We start from the raw sequence: 24730 nt of genomic DNA, 5'->3' as shown, positions 1-24730 counted from the left end.
CATAAGATAAGATTACTCTTCTGGGGCTAAATCTGGGCAGACAGCTGGCATGAAGCAGGGCAGGGAGGAGGGGGGCACAGGCTGGTAAACCAGGAAAGCAGCCCCTTCTGCTGCACAATTGTGAACACCGCCCCCCCCCCCCCACGAAAAGGGCAGACAAGTTACAGCTTGGCCAGAGTGGACAGAGCTCTGGGGGTCATGGGGAGGTCAGCTTTGAAGGAGAAATCCCAATGAAATATAAACACAGCATTGTGGAAACCAGACAAATCTCCCATAGCTTGTCCAGCCAGCGTTAATCTCGCCATCAGCTGTGGTGCATAATCTAAACAAACGGATCCGGCGGTTTGTACATCTGGAAGCTGTCATCTTCTGGAGCCTCCGAGCGGCCGTCCCTGTATCTGATATAGTCCGTCACTGGCTTCCAAACTGGCTTCTACACTCCTAGGGAAGGTCAGGAGTGGCTGGCAGCACAGAGACAGGAGGGACCTGGAGGGTCAGGTGCCCTGGGGAGAAGGCACCTGAGGCTATTTGGTATTGTAAAGCAATGATTACTGAGTGTTGATTTTTCAGTCATTTTTTCCAGATATGCAAGAAAAACCACAACTACTTGCACCTGTATGTGGGCACCTGCTCTTGCAATCTAATCAATGCCTACCTAATAAACATCTTCTAAAAGTACACAGGGGACCAAGGAGAAGAAAAGTCTTTCTATCCCTTGTGAAAGGCACCTCAGCCCTGGGGGACAGCTTTGAAAACGGGCATTGAAATCAGAGCCCACGTGGCCCATCCAGGCTCAAGACTTCAGCCCCTCACTGTGCCTTTGGCTCTGCTGCAGAAGGGCACCCGGGGAAAAGAGGTTTGCAAGAGCATCTGGAGGAGAGCTAGACCACCGAAGAGTGAATGTACTGTACTGGCTGCCAAAAGGAGCTCTTATTTCAAGATGAATTTATAGTCTAGTGGTGTTTTTTCCTGCTTTTTACAAAGTCATCCTCATGCTAAAAGCTTCACCTTACTGTTCTTGAAATACAACAAGGTCTGTCTTCAAAATTAAGTTACCTGAAGGAAGAAAATACTTTAATATACAGCCTTTTCTTTCTCCATGGCTTGCCCCCACCCACACTGTACCCCCAACCCTTGTCAACTTGTCACGTTATTTTTATTTGATACTTAATGTGATTCTAAGAAAAACAACAAACTTAAGTTATTAGTATAAAAAATAGTTACCATTAGTTACCTAAAGCAGTAAGTATGGAGATGAGGAGGGAGTATTATCTTAAAGAAGAAAATTCTTTTACATTTATGGCTGTGCACTTGCAGCCATACTCCATCATCACAAAAGCCTTCCATCTGCACAGCACCGGTCTTCCAATTGGAATCTATCATCAAAACCAGTGTTTCTCAATTGGGGTGATTTTGTGCATCCCTTCTGCCCCACCCCCCGGCCCCTGGCCACATTTGGCAAGGACTAGAAACATCTTCAGTTGTCACAACTGGGAGGCTGCTACTGGCATATACTGGGTAGAGTTCAGGGACAGTGTGAAACATCCTATGATGCACAAAGCAGTCTCTGTGATACAGAATTATTCAGCAAAATGCCAATAGTGAGAAGACTTGCTCTACACCGAAAGAAAGGATGGTGAAGTTCATTTATCTCCTACAACTGCCCGAGTTCAAGCCAAGAACACTGAAGGCATCATACTAGCAAGGAACAAACTTGAAAGCACTTATAAAACATCAAGCAGGCATTAAAAACATTTTTTAAAAAGTTTCCTTAGGGGGAAAAAAAAATCAAAGTCACAACTTGTGTCCCCTTCCCTTGCTAGCCCTCCAGAGATGTTAATAACCAAACACAAGGCAATATGGATTCATTTCAAGGCTGTTAATTACCCTTTGCCATAAAGGAGCCAGGGGCTGGGCAAAGCTTGGGGGGTGGGGGTGGGGGGGAAGCTCCAAAAGATAAATGAACGTTCTGTCACCAAAGAGTTGTCACAACAAACTTGTGTCTGGGAGGGTTAGAGTGGGGGCAGATGTTATGGGAGACAGGAGGATAAAGGTGCCAAGCAAGGGGCACCTGGATGGCTCAGTCTTTAAGTGTCTGCTTCTCCCTATCCTGCTCTCTCATGCACTCGGGGCTCTTGCGTTCTCTCTCCTCTCACTGTCTCTCACATGCACTCTCTAATATATATAATCTTAAAAAAAAAAAAAAAAAAAGTTTAAAAAAAAGGTGCTGAGCAAAAAAGGAAAAGCCAACAGAGAAATGGGCAAGATTACAAATAAAGGATTTCCCTTCTGTGCTCAGAAGGGCACAATTCAGGTGAAGCGTGTCAGGAGCAGGGAGGGCACAGAAGACCAAATATGCCTGGATGGAGAAGGAGACAGGCAAAGAAGGGCTAAAGGAAAAGCTGGTAAACACTCAGTCACATGCCCTGGACACCTCAGAGACCTTCCTGCCATGCAGCTTGGCTTTCCAGGCCTCAGGACCACCTCAGACCTGGAATCCCAACTGGAGGCATGCACTTGGGAGTTCTCCTGGAGGCCACCCCTGTCCTCTGAGCCTTGGTCTTGGAGCCTCAGCAACCGGAGGGAGGCAAGCACTTGGGAGTTCTCCTGGAGGCCACCCTTGGTCTGAGCCTTGGTCCTGGAGCCCCAGCACCCCCACCTCTGTGCCTGGCTTTGTCCCTCTAGGTCCAGGCTGTCCTGGAAGGCGTCCCTGCTATTCTGCTGTCCTGCCATCCTGTCTCTGGTCTGTAGAATCCTGCTGGGGGCAGGTCCTCTGAGAGCAGAGACTGTGGTCCTTTACCAAGCCCTCTCGGGAGCTTTGTACAGCACCTGGCACAGAGCAGGCACAGAGAGCATGTGCAGCAGGAATATTTTTTTAAAAAGGTTTTATTTATTTATTCATGAGAGAGGCAGAGACACAGGCAGAGGGAGAAGCAGGCTCCATGCAGAAAGCCCGATGTGGGACTCGATCCCAGGACTCTGGGATCCTACCCTGAGCCAAAGGCAGATGCTCAACTGCTGAGCCACCCAGGCGTCCCAGCAGAAATATTTTTAAGTAACAATTAGTTTCTCCCTGACCTTGCCATCACTGACGTGTATTTCAGGAATGGCAGATGTTCACCACACGATTCCACAGACTCTTGTACCCAACCTCATGACTCCAGTCACAAGTAAACTACATAGATGTTTTTGACTTGCAAATACTATAACCCTAAGACCTAGGGTAGCGCCTAACACATACATGGAGTTTCTTTCTCAAAAGAAACTGGTTGCTGTTGCAAAGATTCCAACAATCAGTGTATAAGAATCAAAGAATTCTTATCATCGATGTGATAAAAATAGAAGAGTCTTTCTTATCTAGCTTATGTTGGTCAGCACAGTGTGGCCAATGTATTCAAACTGTCTTATAAAGAGCCACATTTCCCCAGCATGTTGATGCATGAAAGTCAAATCAATGATGCAGCCTATCAAGTGGATCCACTTAATTTGCTAGCTACATTAAAAAGGTAACAATTATTTTGGCAAATACAAGGATATACACAGTAAGTCCATGTGGACACACAAACACAAAGGTAGGTGAAGATATATATATTGTTGAACAACACAGGCTTGAACTCTGTAGATCCACTTAAATGCAGATTTTTTTTTATACAGTATAGTACTGTCAATATATTTTTTCTGCTTCTGGATTTTTGCAATTATGTTTCCTTTCCCCTAGCTTACTCTAAGAATACAGTCTATGATACATATAACATATAAAATATGTGTTAACTCGCTATTTATTTTATCTGTAAGGCTTCTAGTCAACATAAGCTATTAAGTTTTTGGAGAATCAAAAGTTGTACATGTATTTTCAGCTGCACTGGGGTCAGTGGCACCCCAAACTTCTCAGTGTTCAAGAGTCAACTAGTATATATGTGTGCTTGTGTATAGGTATCTAGATATACCTATCTCCATTGGCCTTTGTATACTTCTATGTAGTTTGTGTGATATGCCTTTAAAAAAAAAAAAATCAAAGGAATAAGCATATTCCCAAACTGTCTCTGAGCATTCCTCTCCCCTTAAAATCTCTTATGTTTTCTCAGTCTGTTGCTTTTTAACTAGGGAAGTATGCAATCTCTATTCATTGGGTTTCTTTAGCGTAGCAACCTTGTTTACGCTCAGAACATTATTAAGAAAACAACCATTGAACAGACTTCTTTGCTGATTGTGATGAGGAATTTATCAAAGATTAAAGTACAAATTAACCTGTATTCCGAGTTGCTACTCATTTTACTCTGCTACAGTCTAGGACAGCAGGAAATTCCAACTCCTGAAAACATGTGCTTACACCACTTACTGTTGATATGAACACCAAGCCTACTACATCATAAATAAGACCTCCTCACTGTTACCTCTTCTTTGAATTTAAGTTAAAATTATGAAATGGTATAGCAGCCTCATCGGATCTCTTGTTGTGTTTACTTGGGTTTATGAAACTATGCTTCTTCTGCAGGGGAAGAAACTAGCACACAATGAATGATGAATGAGTGAATGAATGACAAATCAAGAGACCAAGTTGACTTATTAAGTCATTATGAGGCAAAGTAGACATTTAAAATGGAACAATACTTGTTACTACATGTAAAAACATCACATACACTATCACATTATAAAAGTAAGTATAATAATAGACAGCTACTCTATTGAGTTGTAAGGCATGTGATAATAGATAATGAACAGTAATGGTAGTTGAGCAACAAGTGATAGCATTAAGTAACATTTGGTTAAAGAACCAGTGGAACACGCTGAAGCTACCAAAACAGAATGGGAAGAAAAATAGCTCAAAGGCCCAAAGTTGGCAAAATGAGTCCTGTTTGAAGCGTCAGTCACTCCTTCATACTCTCTCCCTAAGCTAGAGTTCAGGTGAGATTGCGACTTGATGGACTGATGGTGTTCTTCCTCCTTCCAGGGCTTGAATGAAACTAATGGTGTAAGGCAGAAACATGGTTGCTTCCAGAAATATACAATGTTGAGAAAATATATCACATCTTTTCTCTTTAACTTATTAAAGATCTACTGAAAAATCTTGCTCAAAACAGCACAGAATTATCTTTTGTCATCACCACTGATACCTAACAGACGTGTCAATCCGAGTGGTATAAAGTGAACAGACCAACAGAGCTGGGAGGCCCCCTCAGCTCACCTGGTTCTGTCCTAGAACCTCCAGTAGTTCCCCAGAGTCTGGTTAATCATAACATCTCTCAAGTACAGTCCTACCGTCCAGGGCACACCAGTCACACTGCACCTTACTCCCACTACACCAGGGGCCTTCTCCTCCGCTGGGGCCTTTGCTTGACCCCCTTTCTGAGGCCTGCTCAGACATGCCTCCCTACCACTCTCTCCAGGCCATCCTAATTTGCCTCACCAATTCCAAAGAAGCTTATTTTTTCTTCCCATTTGACTTTCATGGCCAACTTCAACTGTGAGCCCAAATTTACTGCAAGCCCACCCAACTAATATTTCTAAGTGTGTGGATTTGTGTACAGAGAGCGTCTCACAGACTTCAATGACCCTTACAGGGTAGGTACTCTGTAAACTCGGTGCTAAGACATGCTAGGTGCTCAATAAAACCCTTCTTTTGCCTACTAACGACACCAAAGTGCTCAACTGAGGTAAATTACTACCCCCAAGGATTCAATACAAAGAATACTTTTGTATATATCACCAACCTATTTAAAGAAATAATATTTTCTGGTCTTAATTATTTGCACTATTAATTGTCACTTCTCAATTAAAGACTCCACTATAAGGTTGCAAAACACCCAGAGCTGAATCTTCACAAACAAGGCAAAGTTACAATATTCTCTAGTTCTCCAACAGCATCCTGAAAGATCACTGACGTAATTACAAAATACAACTCTTAGGCTTCCAAATTTTGTTAGGCAGCTTTGGCTAGGAATGCTCCAGATATTCTGGTTCAAAACATCTACATAATTACCTCAATTCTTCCTTCCGAACCCACTGTGAGCGATATCCAAGGGCAGTATTTAGGGGTTAAAATGTTTCCAAAAAGCAAGACTGCTACTTTCCAGAAAAAGAATTTAAAAAACCACCACCCATAAAAAGAACCCAAAAAACAAAAACCCCCGCATCACCATAAGAATGTAAAACGTTCCCGTCTCAAGGGGGGAGGGGATCTATTTTGAATTTACAACTGATTGAAAAAAGAAAAAAAAAAAAAGGCTTTAAGAACCCCCAAAATGAGGAATCTGGATAAAAGACTGGTAGAAGGCCTTGTAGAGCTCCTGTGTGGCCCCTCCCTCCCAACCCGAGCTCTTAAAACACATTTCTTATCTCATGCTGCAAATCGCAGCCTTGCCCCGAAATCATTCCATTTAAAAAGCCCCCACCCTCGAGGAAACATTAATCTATTTTGCAAACATGCGTTCCAATCTATGCTTTCCTGTTTTGTTTTTTTTTCAACTCTTTCCCTCCCCACCCCCCCCCCCGTTTTTTTTGGTACCTTGAGACAAATGTTTTTTTCCCCCAGAGTTGAAAGCTGTCCAAAAACAGGACCACACACGCCGCCGCCTCCGCAGGCCCGCGCTGCGCCCGCCCCCCGCCCTCCCCGAGCGGCGGCCGCCGGGGGCGCGCGCACTCCCTGCAGCCGAAGGGGTGGCCTCTCTCGGCCCCCCCACCTCTTTCTCTTTGGACGCGGTGGGTGGGGGCGGGGAAGGGCAGGGCGCCGAGGCCCCGAGCCAGGAGTCGGGAGGCCTTCCTCCGGCCGCGTCTCGGGCGCGGCGGCGGCGGGCGGCGGCGGCGGCGGGCCCCGGGGGCCCCCGGGCGCCCCCGGGCGCGGGCAGTGGTCTGTCCCGCGGAGGGGCCCCGCGCCCCCGCCGGCCCGCCCTCGCCGCTCGCTCTCACAACACCTAGCGAAACGCAGCGCCCCGAGTAGATTACAGCGCGGCCTTTGTCGGGCGGGCCTGGCTCCGGGCCAGGCGCCCAAACAATAAACAATTCCCCCTGGTGCGGGCAGGGGGTTCTCGTCGCCACAGCAAGGCCCTAGGTGTACGCTCGGCGAATATCTTTATCAGTTGGGAGGAGGATGGCGAAGGGGCCCGGGCGGGGGGGCGCGAGGGCGCCGCGGCGCGCTGGTCTCTTACCTTCCACCCACAGCTCCTCCACGTTGGTCTCGAGATTAGCTGCCTTTAATCCCACAGCGAAGGCCCCAAATATGAGGAGGCCCACAACCAAGAACTTGCCGCAGTTTTTTTGAATGTAACAACCCAGTTTAAATAAGAGTCTCTGAAACTTCGCTCTCAGCCACAGCGGCGCTTTCCGGCCAGTAGCTTTCCCCTGAGGACGAAGCAGAAGGAGGAGTGAGCGCCGGGGAGTCGCGGCCCGCGCGTCCACGCCCGCCTGCGCCCCCGCCCGCCTGCGCCCCCGCCCGCGGACCCCGCGACGGCCGTGCGGAGGGGGTGCCCTGCGGCCTGGAGCCCAGGCCGGCCCGGTAACGCGAGCGGCGTGGGGAGGCCTGCGCAGGAAGCGGAGTCGGGCGGCAGCGTGGGAGCTGCGCCTCGGCGACAGCAGGGCGCCCCCACGCGCGACCCGCGCCGCATCCCCGGAGGTCTTGGGGGCGCGGGGGATGAGGGCCGCAAGAACAGAGGGAAGGGGGAGCCGAGGCAGGGAGGGCAGAAATCACTCCGCACGGGCAACGTTCACACCGGGGCTGGGACGGGAGGGGCCGCGCAACCCCTGCGGAGGAGCCCACCATTTAAGGACCAAGCCACGGTCGCTTCCCCGCGGGCCAGGCGCCATCCTTCACCGCCCGGGGTGCCCGGCGGGCTGGGGACTGGGGTTGGGAGCCGAGCGCACTCTGGGGACGCCGTCCGGCGGGCTCCCCGATCCTGCCCCCGCCCGAGGTGGTAGTAAGTGGGGACACACGTGGTGAGCGCGGCCGCCGGGGCTCACTCGCGACGCACTTCCCTAGCGTCGGGAGACGCTGTGTGAGCTGAATTAGGAAGTGGGGCAGCCATCTGCAACTTACGACAGTGTTTGTGATCGGAAGAGGGCAGCCACATGGATCTTTCCCTCCTCTCCCTTCCCATCTGGTTAAACGTAAAAAGTAGCCAAGCGCACGGGGGAAGGGCCCCGGCCGGCGCAGGCAGGGGTCCCGGCTGGGCTGCGGCTGATCCCGGCGGCGGCGTGATCTCGGCGCTGGCCGCTGCCCCGGCGGGCCCCCGTCTGGGTGCTCGCCTTCCCCGGATTCCACACATTGCAGCGAGCCTCGTAAACACAATGAACCCGGCCGCTTGGCAGACCCGCACCGCGGACTTAAGGTGGCAATTTGTTTACAACTTTCCCTCTCCCCCCAGGCTCTGGGAAGAGGCGACTCAAAAACTGAAAAGGAAGAGGGGAGATGCCCTCTTCCAAGGATAATTTTTAAGGGGGCAGAGATTTCGTGCTCAACAAAAGCAAAACCGGCTGCCAAAAAAGGAAACCACCTTTATTTCGGCTCCCTCCCCCCCTTCCTCTCTCCGCCTCTCTCCACTCCGCCTCCCCCCTCCAAGATGTTAAGAAATGTGGCAGCATTACAGGGGTTTGGGTTGCAAATAGGGGCAGGGGCGCGGGAGCTGGGGTCTCCCGGGCCGGGGGCACCGGGCGCTGCCGCGCGGCGGCCGCCCTCGAGGTGGTCCGCGGTGGACCGCTTTCCAGTGCTCCGGAAAAGGCATGCCGGGGAGGGCGCGTGCACACGCGCGCACACACACACACACACACACACACACACACACACAGACACCCTCCACCCCCTGCGGACCTCAGACAGCCCTTTCCTCCCAGGACCAGAGGGAGGGTTTGAATTTTTCAATCCCCACTTGTCTGCTGCTTTTGCTGGAGAGGTGTGTGTGAGTGCTTGCGTGCGTGCGTGCGTGTGCGTGTGTGTGTGTGGCGGGGGCGATCCCAAAGAGGAAGAGGAGGGAAGAGTGGGAGGAGAGGAGAGAGTCTGAAATGCACCTTGGAAATCTGCTCCAGAGCGAAGGCGGCGTCGCAGTAGCTGGGCCGGTGCAGATAGTCCCGGTCCAGCGCGGCGCTGCGGCGCAGCCCCCCGGCCCGTCTGCGTCTCCCGCCGCCGGCCGGCCGGCCGGGGGCCCCGCTGCCGCCGCCACCGCCGCGGTCCTGGGGCTCCGCGGCGTTACCAGCCGAGGCCATGTTGCCGCCGCCGCCGCCGCCGCCGCCGCCGCCGCCGCGGGAACCGAGGCTTCCCGGACGGCCCGGCGCGCTGCTGCCGCCGCTGCGGGCTCCCGGCGCGCCCGGGCGCTCGGCCGGCGAGGACGCTGCTGGCCGCCGGCTGTTCGGGCTGGGGCTCCGGGTGACAGACCTGCCGCTGTCGCTGCCGCTGCTGCTGCTGCTGCTCACACGGCGGGGGCTGCTGCCGCTGCGGCCGCAGCCGCTGCCGGGGAGTCAGACCCTGCGCCTTCCATTGCCACATCGCGCGGGGGTCCCGAGGTCTCTGCGGCCGCCGCTGCCCACATCCAGTTCTCGGGAGGGCGGGAGCCGGCGCGCGGAGCCAGCCTGTCCTTCGGGCGCTCGCGCGGCGCTCCTCGAGATCCCCGACTCCCCCTGCCCGCCCCCCGCCCCGCGCCGCGACCCCTTCACTGCAGAAAGCGCCAGCAAATCCCTGCGGCTCCCGCCGGCCGCGCCGGCTCCCTCGGCGCCTCCCGGGTCGCGCGAGCGGCCGCGGAGGGTGAGCACGGAGCCACCGCCGCGCGGTCCGTGGGTGCCTGGCGGGTCTCAGCGCTGCCTGGCCGGGGCCGCCGCCGCCGCCGCTCCTGCCGCGGCGGGTGCTGCTGGCGGTGGCGGCTGCTGAAGCTGCTGCTCGGGCTGCTCGGGCTCTGGCTGCTGGGCTCGCGGTGGCTGTTCGGTCCCGGACTCTGCTTTCTCGTGCTCCTCGCCGACCCGCTGGACCATTCTGCCCCAGTGCAGCGCGCCTCTCTCGCTCCCGGGACCTGGGGACTCCGCTCTGTGTGTGTGCAGCGGGCAGCGGCCGCAGCAGCTCCTTGATTCAATAGATGAGATGGAAGAAGAAAAAAAAGAACTCTCTCCATTTGGAGAAAGAGGAGGAGGAGGGGAGGGGGTGGAGGGGGAGAGACCGAGCGAAAGAGAAAAAGGCTGGAGCTCCCGCCCCCGGGGCTGTCAGATGGCTTGGGTTTCTGCGACGCGATTGGCTCGCGGAGGGCAGAAATTACTCAGCAAACATGACTATTATTAGCTGCTTAGCAACAGCTCACCAAAGTAGAGAGACCACCCAGGTAGGCAACCCCAGTGTGTGCATCCCCGGCTTCGGGGGGAGCCTCCGAGAGCGCCAACCTTCTTGCATGCAATACTTCCATTAAGGAATGCTCCCCCTCCCTTTTCTTTCTTATTCCTTTTCTTTTCTACAGTGTCTTCTTTTTGTAAGACGCCTTTTGCGCGCGCGCACACACTCACACACACACACACACACACACACACACGAGCATTTGCCTCGCGATAGACAGGGGGGGAAATGTAATATTTTTTTAAGCGCTTAAACAATTTCTGAAATTCCTCAAAGAAAACCCTTTCAGAAGCACCTTGGCCTCCAGCTGCAGCAAACACTGGGAGGTCCGGCTTGAATTCCCAGGCCTGCACCAATAATGACAGGGTGGTGGATAGTGCGCCAGTGTGTGCCAGATTTTTTTTTTTTTCTCCTCTTTTCTTTTTTAACTAAAGAGAAGACTTAGGCTCTCGCAGGGAACAACGCCTCGCATTAAGATAAACAAAATGGAAAGTTAAAGAGGAAAGTAAGGACGTTGAGAAAAGCCACCCTTTCTTAAAATCCTTCCCCCCCCCACCCCAATACCCATGGCAGCACAGTCCCCGTTTGAAGGAGTCAGAGTTTTAAAAACGTGGAATCGAGACACTGAAGCAGAGGCGTTTTTATTTGAATCTTTAATATGACATATGTAAAAGAGAAACACAGAGTCCTTTTAACAGCCAGGAGCAAAGGAATTGTTTCATTGAGAAAAAAAAGAAAGTTTTCCTATTTGGGGTTCACTTGGACTCCCCCCTCATATCGCCCACATGTCCTTGTTTATTTAAAGTCCGTTTAAAACGTTTTGTTTTTTTTTTTTTCAAAAACTGGTACGCATCCTGTTATATTTAATAATAGCGTGACGTTGGGGAGAATAAAGGCTTTGATGTTGGATTCATTCGAAACAAATTGTGCGCTGATTGCGAGGACTTGTCAGGACACTGCGGCCAGTGTCACCGAGACATCCCAGGGATTCGCTTCCCGTTGGGGAAGAAAACACGCGACCCTCTGAAGTGGATCCTGGGGCCAGAGACGAATTAAACTCCCTACACAGTTCCGTTTTTTATTTAAATATCATAAAAATGATTAAGAGTGTAACTTGTTTTTCTTGTTTGCGGATTAAGTCCCTCCCTGAGACAAGGACCAGACCCCCACACTCTCGATTCTGTTTCGTTTTAGTATTTTTGCCTTTCTTTTTTAAAAACGTGGTTGAACTGCAGAGGGGAACCCGCGTCAGCCAGAAGCCGATTGCAGCCGTGAAATGGGGCAGTGTGGCTTTAAGATGCACACGGTGTGTGTTCATTGAAAAAAAAGAAGAAAGAAAGGAAAGAAAGAAACCCAGATGGAGGGAAAGGGGGAGGAGCAGAGAGCAGGCGGAGCCCACGCGCCCACGTGACCCAGGGCCGGGCCGGGCCGGGGCGGTGCGCGGGGCGGCCGGAGGCCTGAGCGCGCGCGTCTGCGTCCGCCTGCGCGCACCCGAGCTCCGGGACTCCCCGCGCGGCCCCGGCGGAGCAGGTAGGGGAGTCGGTGCGCCTGGCTCGCGCCCGGCGGATTCTAAGGCTCCGGCGCGGCCTCCCAGGAACCCAGACACGGCTCGCGCCCCGCCGGCGCGGACCGACGTGCCGGACGCGCCGTAGTACATTCCTGAAGGCGGCCCGGCCCCCTTACGTTGCCCAATGTCCGCGCGGCCTCCTCGCGGCCGGCCAATGGCCGAGCGCACGGGTCCCTTCCCATTCAGCGGCCGGTGTACGCGGCCCCGGCCCGGGGGGACTGCAGCCCCGCGCGCAGGTCACCCGGGCGCCCACGCGGCTCCCGGGGGGGACTTGTCGGCCGCCCTCCTCCTTCCTCTTTGGTGGCTTCCACCTCCCTCCTTCTTTCCGTCTCCCCTTTCCTTGCTCCTTCCTCTTCCACCCGTTTCTCTTCCTCTCGATCCAGCCGCACCACCTTCCTTCTAGCCTTATTCTCCTTCCTGGATTCAGCGGGAGGCCCTGTCTCCTGAACTCCAAGCCGGCGGAACGTGTGCAGCACCCCGGGCGAGGTCGGGTGCCCCGCAGGATAGAGACAAAGACGGTAGAGGTGTCTGAGGGTGTTTACGAGATCAAGAGGAGGACCGGAGGACCCGGCCAGCGCGGAAATTCAAAACTCGGAACTCCGAAGGAGCACGTGATTCCGTGCGCCGCTCTGGGAGGGCTGTTAAAGTCCAGAAGAGAAGGCAAGCACCGTGCAATTGAAGTGACACATTAATAAATAATATCGCGGGAAGATTGGGCTCGACACATAGCAAGTTTAATCTTGAAGCGATGTCCTGACCTTTATTATGTTTGATAAAGAACATAAAGTAGGAAAGGTGATTTATTCCAACTTTTCTTACTGAGCGGTTCTGCAGACGAAGTTTCAAGTCAAACTATTAAGTGCTTACCACTGGACATTTTTCAGAGAGTTGGGGGTTGTACCCCTGGTTTTACCTGTCTTTTTAATACTTGAGTCGTGCTGTCTAGCAAAGTAACCATGTAGTGATAGGTTGCTATGTTTGTCTTTTCAAATTCCTTTACAGCGTTTTGTTTGTTTGTTTGTTTGTTTTTTTACCAAACATTACTTGTGCCACCCAGTCTTTTATTTACAGCAATTTCAGTTTAGCTACTTGGATTATGGACTTCTAAAATGAAATGATAGGCTATGTACACATCATGGGTCCTTATTACTCTCTGCACGCAGCTGCCTATCCTCGTTCTGACTGCTGCACCATTTGAATGGCAAAGCTCTTCCACTCGGGCTCATTTCCCTCAGTTTGACTTAATTCCTAAACGTTTTGAACATTGATCTCCCGGGTTTTCAGCGCCCTCAGCCTCCTCACCCGCTGTTTGATAGGTTAACTTTTCAGCATCTCAGACAATAGTCCTTGCCTGTAAATTCTACCCATCGGTTCCAGGACGCAGTCCGCAGCCAGGGCTCTAACGAGCGCTATCTTAATCTCCCCACCCCCACCCACCGCTTCCCCTGTGGTCTGCTTTTTTCCTACACAGAGATGAATTACTTTGAGGATCTAATTGGCCTTGTTTCTGTAACGTTTTAAGAAAGGGAAGAGGAGCTAGTGTAAAAGCCTGCTCGACTTGGGTGGTCAGGGCTGAGGCTGCCCCCAATTTGCCTCATTGCTGATGCATGCGAGTGCGACATTCCCAGCGATAATGTTGTTCCTAATCAATCTGCCCTTATTTACATTTGTAAGCGTTGTCGGCTTTAATATGCATGCCCTGTGCAGGGGACCGCTGCGCCACACCGGGTTTGTTAACTTCAACTAACCATAAGAATTCTCCAGACCTGAGATGAGGCTGGCTGGAGGAGCCAAGCCTGTGAAGGTGTCTGCTGGGAACAGTCCCTTTAATGGCCTCTCTGGAGTGTGGCTCCCCTCCTGAGAGTTACCAAATAAGTGAGAGCTTGGGCCTTTTCAACCAGCAGGAGTTGCTGGCTCACTTTGGAGCAACAGTAGAGTGTTCTGTTTCCCCTTTCCAGGTAAAGGGGAATGCATCATCTCAATGCATCAATTGTCATTTAGGTCATCCCATTATGATCCAAGACTTCATAGGAATCTGTAGTTTTCAAACAGATTTCCTTAAACTTTTAAAATATGAATATGAAAAATATTTCCCCTTTTCTGCTCCAGTACTTCGAATCTGTGGCCACACTACATACATCTCAAAAATGACATCTGATTATCCAAGTGATAACACTGAAATGAAACATCTGCCCTTTGTATTCGGACATTCCATCGATAAGCAATTGTGGGAGCTGGACTTGGTTGGGTAACTAGAAACCATGGTGAGATTTAACTTTTCACTGGTTTCTCAGATCCAATGAAATGGGTCTTTAAGATCTAGTGTAATTTAGCTAATTTTTGCAGAGTAGAAATGAATAAAGGGGTAAATGTATTCTAGTAAGTTGACTCTGGGTCTTGTTATAATTTTGCCTGAGCTTAATAATTCTTTTCCATAAATGCAAAGAATTGCAAATGTTACATTAAGTCCCACAGTATGCCTGTTGAGAGGCTGCGATGGGGAGAGGAACTGGGGATTTGATGTAATATTCTATTTCTGGGTGGGGAGCCCAAGGTACAGGATGTGAGTGATGGGCCAGAGCTTGAGCACTTGAAAGCAGGTACTTTGACTCCGCTCAAGCCAGTATGCCACCATCCACCACATTTTCTTGGCTCCCTAAGAATGCCTTATTATTTTCTCATTGGCAGCTTTTGTATTTACTTAAAGGGGTGATGGTAGAAAATGAGTCTAAGAAGTTTCAGGGGGGAGGGGAAAAAAAAGATTCAGCAGCCACAGAATGAGAAACTCCAAAGCATGACTCTCCTCCCCTTCCCCTTCTACCTTCTGTTCCCTCCCCTATTCCTTCCTCTCCAGGACTGGAGGAAAGGGAACAGCTCTAGCCAACTTGTCAAAATAATGCTGCTAATTACCCCTGATCTCCTTTAATGGGAAGCTGCTCCCAATCCCACAAAGGAGTAAATGAGATGTCTACAGCACAAACCCAGGAGCACTGGCATTTTTTGAGCCAGCAGTGAGCTTAGGATGGGGGCAAAGGGTGGTAGAGGGGAGATGTCCAGAGTAGGTCCCAGAAATCTCCACATTTATTACTCCAGGTTCAAATACTAGCTTGAAAAGGAGAATTAGACTTTATGCGGTACCAAAACTTTTGGTCACCAAATACAGAGAAAATGTTCAGAGCCTACAATGAACTTGAAAGAAAACATAGCATTGATCCTTGTACTGATGTGCCCGCCCCCCCCCCCCCAAACCACATCTATCTCCAGTGGATAGAGATGTAGTCTGGAAAGACCCAGACTCTGAACATTTTTTTTTTCCCTTCATCTCTCTCTTGCCTCATCTCTATCTCCCCATCTAATATATCTATATCAAGCTTTGCATTTGGCAGAAGGCACACCATTCATTTTGGTGATCTCTGCCATTGGGTCTTGCAAGAAAAAGAAGCTGAGCAACATGATCCCTTTGACCCACTGCTGGAGCAACAAATTTATTAGAGATATAAGCATGAGAAATGAAAGGGAAGTAAAACAATTCCAGCTTATTGTGTGTCTTTCTTTCATACTGCTAATCCGGTTTACACATCACGCCTACATGTCTCAATAGGGCTTTATACACTGTGGCAGAGGCGGGAGAAAATAAAAGGTGTGTGTGTGTGAGAGAGAGAGGGAGGGAGGGAGAGAGGAGAGGAATGAGGATAAAAACAGGGAAGACAGATAGTTTAATCCATATTGATTTGCTTCATCAGTTTTTCTATCTGTAGAAAGTTGAAGACAATTTGTAAAAGCAGCCTCTCTCCCACCAACAAAATTATTCCAAATGGTGTGAACTCCTATTCAAATAGCTTGTTAGATTAGGACTAGATTATAACCAGAAATTAGATACACTTCTCACAGTGAGTTTGAAATGAAGCTAATACCCCAAATTGAGAATGGGCCTATTGGTGTCCACCTTGATTCAACATTTTAATATAAAAAGATATTGGACTCAAAGACATTTTACACAGCCTTGTGGAAGGAAGCTGGATGACAGCTGGAACACACACAAACTCGCAATTGAAAGCCCCTTGTTTTACAACATGGGTGCACAATGCACCTGAGGCAACAATTTATCCTGAGGTACCACCCAGAAATAATAAGTTACAGTAACAAAGGATGACACCAAAAAGCATTGTCTTTCTTTGTCAAGGCAATTAATTGCATGTTGAACAACTGGAGGAAGAAAGAATCGCACACAGAATGCTGAAAAAGGACTATTGTAGTTCAAGACCTCAGTTATACAATTATGAAATATGTAGGACCGCCCATTGTGAGTCTTTTTTGTTTATGTCTAGTTCTTTTAGATTTTCCCCTCCCCAGGGAGGAAAGAGGGTAAAAATGGAAGAAGATAGTCTTCTCTCCCAGGTCTAGGAAAAGGGAGGTCTCTGGGTGTCTTCCATAGAAAACAATCCATATGGCTCTTCTTAGGTGTTGGGCATGGAGGTCTGAACACTTGGGACTGATCGCTCAAGCACACCCTAGGAGTCACTTTTAACACGAACCTAAATATCTGGAGGCCTAACCCACGTCATCCCAGAGGTACAGTCTCTGAGGTCCTGTGGGCCCAGTGTTGGCATCGGGTCTAAAGGGGTTTGAATCAGCCTGCCCCGCCTCAGGACTCCCATGAGGCCACACTCGGCATCGGCTGGCCGCCGACCTCTTTAATGGGTGGCAGGCACCAGAACGCCCCACTGCGTGGGCGCAAGAGTCAACGCGTGCATCTCCCACCAGCGGCCCCTTCCTGAACCCAGAAAAGCACCTCTGGCCTCTTTTCCCACCAACGGCGGCGGGAGGGGGATGTGTGAGCGCTGGGTTTTTAAGGTGCTTCTCGGCCAGCCCTGGGCGTCGCGCTCCGGGCGTGCGGGTGCGGGTGCGGGAGCGCGTGCGGGAGCAGGAGCGCGCGCCCCTGCCCTCCAGCGGGGCTCCCCGGGCGCCCCCGAGAGCGCGGGGCTCGCTCCGGAGCGCGCTCCGGCCCGCACGCTCCCCGCGGTGCTGTCACTCTCCGCACCCGCCCTCCCAGCCCAGCTCTGCCTCCGCTGGCGAGTCGGGAGCCACCAGCAGGCTGCGGAGCGGAAGCCAAGGTGGCGACCCTTTCAAGCGTGAAAATGGGATCCCGGGCGACCCCCTCCGTGAGAACTCCCCCCGGAGCCATTCCCCGGCCGGGCCCGCCGCAGTTGGCCCCCTCCCCGCCCCGCGGGGCCGGCCTCGGGGAGGAGGGGGGCGGGGGCCCGCGACGAGCGAGCGAGCGTGGAGACCCGGCCGGCGCTCCCGCGCCCCGGCGGCGCACCCCCCGCCCCCAGCCCCGCGGCCCCGGCGCGCCGCCCGCCCCTCCCGCCCGGCCCCGGCCCCGGCCCTCCGTCCGCCGCGCGGGGCGCCCGGCCTCCCGCCCCCCAGCCCCGCGGCCCCGGGGCGCAGGCGGCGGCGGCGGCGGCGGCGGCGGCTGCACTCACCATAGCCGGCCGTCAAGCCCTGCCCGGAGCGCGGGTGCCGATGGCGCGGACGCTGCGCTTGAGTTTCACATCAATTCCTTTTTCCCCCTCGCCCCCCTGTCCTGGTCCTGCGCTCCTCCGTCTTCTCCCCGTCTTCCCTCGTCTACCCCTAGCCTCGTCGCTGCGGGCCTCTTTGTCTTCCCTGTCGTCGTCTTTTTCTCCGTCTTCGTCTTCGTCTTCTCCTCCTCCTCCTCCGTCTTTACAAAAGGAACGGAAAGTGTAAAAACCTCGGCGCGCTGGGCCGCCGGAGGCTCTCGGCGGAGTGCAGCGCGGACTCACAATTACAAGCCTGTTTCTATTAAGCAGTTCCATGGCCCTCGGCGTGGGTGGTCTGCCGCGCCATAGGCAGGACCTGTCAGGGTCACGTGACGGATCCGAAAACTTTACCCCTTTACAATAAACTCAAGGAAAGCAAAGTAAACTCGAGGAACGTGCTATCAGCACTGCCCTCCTGGGTAAACAGGCGCTCCCCTCCCCGCCTTCCTGGGAGGCGCCGGGTCGCGCGAGCTCCGGCGAGCCCCGGCCCCCCTCCGCCCTGTCTGCGGGGGGCCGCGGGGCGGGGGGTCTCGGCGCGCCACCTCGCCTTCCCCACCTTGCGCGCTCGCACCGCCGCTCCCACCACATACGCGCGCGCACACGCACACGCACACGCACAGGCACACGCATCATTTGCTAACACCGAGCCACTTGCCCGAACCCGGGGGCGGGGGTCGCCTGGGGCGCGGGGAAGCCGCGCTGCAGCGTCCCTAGAGCTCCGAGAAATGCGGGGTGCCGCGAGCGCTGCGGAACACCACCACCTTGCCTGTCCTCAATTCTCAAAGCCCTTTCCTGCTCGCATTCCCACGGAAGCCCTGAGAAGCTGGGAGCATTCGGGTTGACAGGCCCCAGGCTGACGGGGAGGCAGGGAGCCAGGGAAGCCGGGCAGATAACAAGAGCCTCCCCGGGGAAATGTTCAGCGCACCGAGAAGTAAGTGGATTCGCGTCGTTTCTGTCCGAGGTCGCTGGGAAGCTGCTACTTCTGAAGAGACCAAGGTGGAGTCCCGTGGAAACCAAGATTGGTAGCTGGCTGAGGAATTACTAATTGATATTTGCTTTTTTCCCCTTCCAATTACTGTGGTTTTTGGGGTATGCCACCCAAATGCTCCCACCCACGCTGCCTTCCCAAATGTGGCAAGCTTGGGTGATGGGGTTAGACGGAAGTGCCTCCGTGCCCAAGGGCTGTTAGCCTCTTGCCCTAAATGGAAAGTCCTGTTCCGGAGAGACCCTGCTACAGTGTTGAACATTTTATCTGCTCAAACCTGCAGGGTAGACTTGTGTTTCACACACGGCTGAAAGGTGCTATTTTAAATGGTCCACATTATGAATATAGATGAATGACAGATGGGGGGAAAGTAAGATAATTTATTGAAAATATAAAGAGTTAACCGGCTGGTCTATAAATAAAGCCAGCCTTTCCTCACCTCCTCCTAGGTTGACAGTGTGATTAGGTGTGTGTGTGTGTGTGTGTGTGCACGCGCACGCACGTGTGTGATATTAAAACACACGCACACAACCAACCTAGGAGTCACAGTTGGTCTCCCTTCCCCCAAAGGCGATATACCATTTTTAAATAAGGTTATTTCAGTTTCCAGAGTGCTTATGTTTGAGTTGCATTAAGTAATTAAGCATTGGAATGTTGGGCAGCCCTGTGAATTACGTAGGTCCAGAAAGTCATTTCATACCAATTGACTTTAGGAAAAAAATGTTCTTAAATGGATATTATCCACTTATTCAAGCTGAACATGGATTCTAAGAGTCATAATAATTGGAAAAATAAACCCATCAACATTTCTCTAAGAAACACTACCTTTTGGTGTCATATCAAAAGATCTATTCATACCCTGCTATAAACTTGGATGGGGTAAGGAAGAGGAAGGAAAAATACATCTCCAAATAGAGTAGTCTAGAATATGAAAGAGAAAGGGGAAGATAAGAAAAAAAGAGAAACTGCTTAGCAAAGGACATTAAAATGGCCCACAATAGCTTGTCGTAAGTATGCTGATTTTGCAGAGAAATTCCAGCATGCTTTGCTTTTCCTAATTAAAATGGCACCCCCAACCTCACCCTCTGCAAGCAAGCTTGAGCACAGGCTCCTCAAGTAGGTGGCCAAGGCTGATAATCAGGGGTGGATCCAGGTTTAGTATAGGCTTATGCAGTTTGGGAAGGGTAGGGGCTTCTTTAGGAACTCAAAATTACAAACGCAAAATAGTACTTGGCTGTAGAAGGGGTCTGTTCAGGCAAGAGCCCTGTAGCTGTGTGAGCTTCCTGTCCCCCTTAATGGTGCAGGACAGGAAGATTACAGAGCTAGCCAGATTTCGTGGGTTTTTTAATCCATTAGTTAAGACTGAATGTGTTCATATTATGTCCTATTTTAGTCAAATGCTTTATGACTGGGAGTGAAGACAGCTTGATCTGAGTGCAAGAAGTTGGAGTTGGCTAGTGGTGACGTAAAGAATCAGGGAGACCGCCTTTGGGGTTGGAACAAAGGTCAGCAAGGAGAACTCACTGGAAATCCTTTCTCTACCGACAAGAGCAGCCAGCCCGTCTTTTCCTTCCTCTGAAATCAGTCTTTGTGAATCGTCTCAGTGCTGTGCCTCTCTTCCCTCTAAGATGCTAGAAACGTTAAATCATCAACTGTGAGATATGTGTTCTGCAGGGCCCAGACCCCCATATGTTACCTTCTGGCATTTCTCTGAGACTCCCCACCAGGGCGGGCTCTTCCTCATCAAACAGCTGCTTCCACCCCTCTAAAGTTGCTTGTGCCCTTTCCTGCAAAACCCCCTCTGGCGCTGCCCAGTCTGATAACCGACTTGGCATGGAGGTGTCAATGACTGAGAGGCTTCCAGACCCAGAGCTCAGCTCTAGCCTGCCGGTCTGATAAGCCAATTGGCACCAAGGTGTTAATGGTCGACCAGGCTACTAGACAGTATTTTTGCAAGTTAACTTGGACTTGTGGAACCATACCCAGAGGAATAATTCTAAAGTTGGAGATTTCAGGGCATCAGGCAGGACTAGACGGAGCCATTAGAAACATACCAAAGGAGGGGACAGGAGAGGACTTTATGAAATGGCTTTGAAACAAATCACATGGGTATAATCGAGTCTGTGGCTGGGCAAGGTCATCCCTGGCTCTGTCTTTGTGAATATCTGTTGCTACTTGAGATACCGTTGTTACCCTTGTTACATACACACACACACACACACAGGGGCACATGCATGCACGTGGACACAGTCTTCATTCTGTGTTCCCCTCTTCCCTGGCTCCTGCTAAATATGGGTGCCAAACACTTTTACCCAGTCCCTCTCTCGGAGTAACTTCCAGCAACTGGAATACTTCAAATGAATAATTGAGGGTTCAGAAGAAACATTTGTCCACATCTAAGAAGCTATCCACCACTTGTACACACTCATCTTAGGTCAGCCATTCTTTGATCCTGGATCAGACGGATCAAGCTCTCATAAAAAGCAATTTTGTTCAGTGTAGGGATTCCAATTCTAAAATGATTACCCACCCCCACCTTCTGCCTCCTTCCTGTCAGGAAGATACCCACAGCCAAGCCAACCTGGAGAATTAGGGCTATGAAGACCGGAGGGGCAAGGAATATTTAAAGGTGGTTGATTTGAATTAGGAGACTGGATGAGCAATTGCATAGCAGTGCTGAGATACGCTGAAACAGTAAAAGGAGAATTCTTTATACAGCAACAAGAGGTAAAACAGGATTGCAGAACAAAAATCTGAACAAACAGCTTGGAAACCAAAGGGGTGGGGTGAGATCTGGAAAGTCAGAAACCAAAGGCTCCAAGGGACCTGATTACTGAGGAGGGAGGTTCATGGGGGTGATGAAGTATTCATAGGACAGCAATCTCAGGACAAGAAGAAACAGGAAGAGAAAGATACCGATGCAACCCCTATCTTAAAAAACGAAACTTAAGCAAGTTGTTTACTCTTGCAAGTGATGTCCGCATAGGACTCCTTCTGATGACAATCTACTCTCCAGAAGACCTGTAGGGGCCAAGCCTTGCCAAATGAAGAACGTGGTAAGGAATGAAATGCCAAAGGAGATTTTTAAACTGTGGAAAGCAGGTGTGGCCAGGCTGGATGGTGGGGATGAGGATAGTGATGGTGGTGGATCAGGGCCTGGAGAAACAGCTTATTATAATCAAGCAGGTCAGAAAAGTTCCCATCAAGGTTCTAATTGTACCTAGGAAGGCTAAAAAAATATATATTAAATGTAGTAAATATAAAAAACAGCCTCTGCCTGACCAAAAGTGCTGTTTTACACAATTGGCATTATTGCCACTCAGAATTCGTCATTTGTGTTGATTAAGATCAGCAGGAAGAGGCACAGGACCGGAATGCACCTACCCACGCCCCAGGACTCAAAATCTGGAGGGTGAGCTATGATCCATTTTTGTGCTGTGAGAGAGAGAGGTGTGTGAAGCAAAGGCAGGTGTGGGTGAGATTTCAAGGGGCAGGTTTGAGGTGGAAGGGCTCAGATGTCCTTGAGCCCTGTCACTCTGCTGTGTTCTGGGGGCCACTCGGCCACAAGTGTGCGGGACTGTCGGTAGCTCTGAAGACCACTGGCATACAGACAGTTCACCTCCTTGTGTTTGTGAGGAAGACCCCTCTGAGGAGCAAGGGTCTGGAGAGAATGTGTGTTCCTGTTTCCCAGCAGCCGCATGGGGAGGGCCCTGGGGCCAGGGCCACCTTCTCCTGCAACCATGCCCACTTGTTGATGGAGGCCTGTTTCCTGGGAGTAGGGAGTAGAAGCCCGAGTCTGCCTGCCCTGCCATCTGACCCCAGGCTTAGTGCCTTCCCTTCACACCTGTATAAGCTTGCTGGAGTTGCCATAACCAAGTATCACAGACGGAGTTCTTAAGCAACAAATTTATTTTCTCATGGTCTTGGAGGCTAGAAGTCCAAGATCAAGATCTTGTCAGGGTTGGTTTCTTCTGAGGCCTCTCTCTGGCTTGTAGGTGGTCATTGTCTTGTGTCATCACATGTCTTCCCTATGTAAGTGTGTGTATGCACACATTTCCTCTTCTCCTAAAGACACCAGTTGTATTGGATTGGGGCCCATCATATGACCTCATTTTAATTTGATTACCTCTTTAAAGACCTTAACTCCAAGTACAGTCTCACTCTGGGGTACTGGGGGTTAGAGCTTCAATATAGGAATTTAGGGGGATATACAGTTCAGCCCATAAAAACCCTTGGATATTGAAAGGACCTGGCATGGATCCAAAGGGCAAGTTCCTGTGACATTCAGAGGGAGGAGTGGGATGGAGAGGACCTGGCTGCTTCTTCGCTTCTGACGCAAGGAGGACCTGACCTGCCACCTCCAAGGAACCTGCCCACACCTCCACAAATCTGACACCGGGTGACACATTTCCTAGGAATGCTGGTGGTCTAAGAAAATGGCTTAAGGCACCCAGCAGAACTTTAATCCCCCCACAAAGAATGAGCCCTGCTAGGCTAATTATAAATCTGTCTTCTTTATTTATTGCAACAAGTTCCTTCAGGCAGTGGTTTCCAAGGCTGACTGCTCATCAGAATCACCTGGGGAGTTTAAAAACAAAAATGAAAAAACAAAAATAGAGTCTGCTCCCATCCCAGAGCTCTAGAATCAGAATCTCAGCGCTGGGTAATTGACATTTTTCTAAAGAATCTCCTTAGAACAAGTGTAGTAAAATGTTAATGGTAGGATCCAGGTTGGGTATTTACTGTCAAATCCTTCCAACTTTGTTGTATGTTTGATGTTTTTCATAATAAAATGTCAGGAAAATAAAAGGATACTTGGGTGATCCTGATATGCAACTAGCTTGGAAGACTTAAGAGACAGCTAATTTACAAATATGTTAACATTGTCCTCTCTCATGGTACTTGTCACACTGCATTATTGCTGTTGATTGATTGGTAAAAGGTTTGTGAGCTCTTCATGCAGAGCCTTCTGTTAGATGCTGGGAACCGGGGAATGAAAAAATCATCTTCCTTAAAAGCACCATGAACTATTTCATACCCTTCAGATGGGCAACATTCTTTTTTTTTTTTTTTTTTTTTAGATTGCCAAAATTCTTAGCAAGTATGAACAAGACTGAAATAGTGGGGACTTTCGGACACCACTGGGTGGAGTACAGGCTGGAAAATTATTTTTGCAATGTGATTTGGCATTGTCTAGCAAGATGAATCCCACTCCTAGATATATCTCTAAGAGAAAGATGACGCCTGGGAGGAGCAGTTGAGAACATCAGCATTTGTAATGGCATAAAATGGACATGATGAAAATGTTCATCAAAGTAGCAAAGAGAACCTGGAGAATTCACATGGTGGAATTCTACCAAGAGGTGAAAATAAGTGAGCCCTAGCTAGCTACCTTCTAGCAACAAGGATGAATCTTACAAACATTATCTTGGGTGAAATAGCTGGGTCAGAGGCAAATCTCATAAAAGTGCACACATAAATTCCATTTACACAAAGGTCAAAACCAGGTATACTTAGAAAAGCCAGAGCATGACAAACCCACTCAGGGAAGCCGTTATTTCTAGGGCTTCAGGAAGCAATGAATTATTTAATTTTGAAACTTCAAAAATAATTCATTTTGGGGTGCCTGGCTGGCTCTGTCAGTAGAGCATGCAACTTTTGATCTCGGGGTTGTGAGTTCAAGCCCCATGTGGGGTGTGGAGCCTATGGAAAAAAATTGTAAAGAAAAAAATTCATTTTATCCTTGTTCTTGAAAATGTAGATCTGCTTCATTATAAAAACATTTTTTAAAAGGACACCATCATATTCCTGGACAAACTTATGGTCTAGCAGGGTATGAAGAACAGGGTATGAGAACAAATGACAAGTGTGTGAGCAGGGTGGGAATGGGGCCGGGAAGAGCACAGGGAGTGTGAGCCTGAGCCTGGCCCCTGGAAGGGCAGAGTGTGGTGAGGAGGGATGCTGAGGAAAGGAAGAGGGGCTGCTGATCAGAGCAAAGAAGAGAGGGAGAGGGGGAGACCCAGAGGTTCCCCAGGGCAAATCTTGTCCTTAGAAGCCTCTGCTTCCCCACCCCAGCATGGCCAACCTCTGAGCTACCACCTTCATTCTTTCCCTAGGCACAGACTAGAAACCCAGGTAATGTTTTCCAAGGGAATGAAGCTGTACAAGCTGAAAGTCAGGGGAATGTGTAAATTTTTTTTAAAGATTTTATTTAGTTATTCATGAGAGACACACACAGAGAGAGAGGCAGAGACACAGGCAGAGGGAGAAGCAGGCTCCATGCAGGGAGCCCAATTCGGGACTTGATCCTGGGACTCTAG

The 24730-nt window shown here is 50.6% G+C and overlaps 1 protein-coding gene and 1 long non-coding RNA gene across 7 annotated transcripts in view; one reads left to right on the top strand and one right to left on the bottom strand.

Moving 5' to 3' along the window:
• The window catches only part of PTCH1 (patched 1), a 70553-nt gene extending 53072 nt beyond the window's left edge, over window positions 1-17481 (bottom strand). The window contains exons 1-2 of one of the 6 annotated variants that reach the window (XM_025423106.3): window positions 17351-17481; window positions 7146-7338 (exon numbers count right to left, since the gene is read on the bottom strand). In XM_025423106.3, the coding sequence (XP_025278891.1) occupies window positions 7146-7338; window positions 17351-17353 (196 nt within the window). In that variant the 5' untranslated portion in view covers window positions 17354-17481. Of the gene's footprint in view, window positions 1-6505; window positions 6629-7145; window positions 7339-7753; window positions 7910-8029; window positions 8289-8997; window positions 10134-17350 lie in introns of those variants that run through there. The other 5 variants (XM_025423105.3, XM_025423104.3, XM_025423109.3 and 2 more) reach the window with 5 other exon arrangements.
• LOC112644600 (uncharacterized) lies at window positions 11738-14415 on the top strand. Its single transcript, XR_003126536.3, has 2 exons — window positions 11738-11830; window positions 12251-14415. It is a non-coding gene; the product is annotated as an uncharacterized LOC112644600 (long non-coding RNA).
• Window positions 17482-24730: the final 7249 nt, after the last annotated feature.

Source organism: Canis lupus, chromosome 1, assembly GCF_003254725.2.
Source record: "Canis lupus dingo isolate Sandy chromosome 1, ASM325472v2, whole genome shotgun sequence".
In the NCBI taxonomy this organism is placed as follows: Eukaryota; Metazoa; Chordata; class Mammalia; order Carnivora; family Canidae; genus Canis; species Canis lupus.
This window is presented reverse-complemented; position numbering and strand designations above follow the sequence as displayed.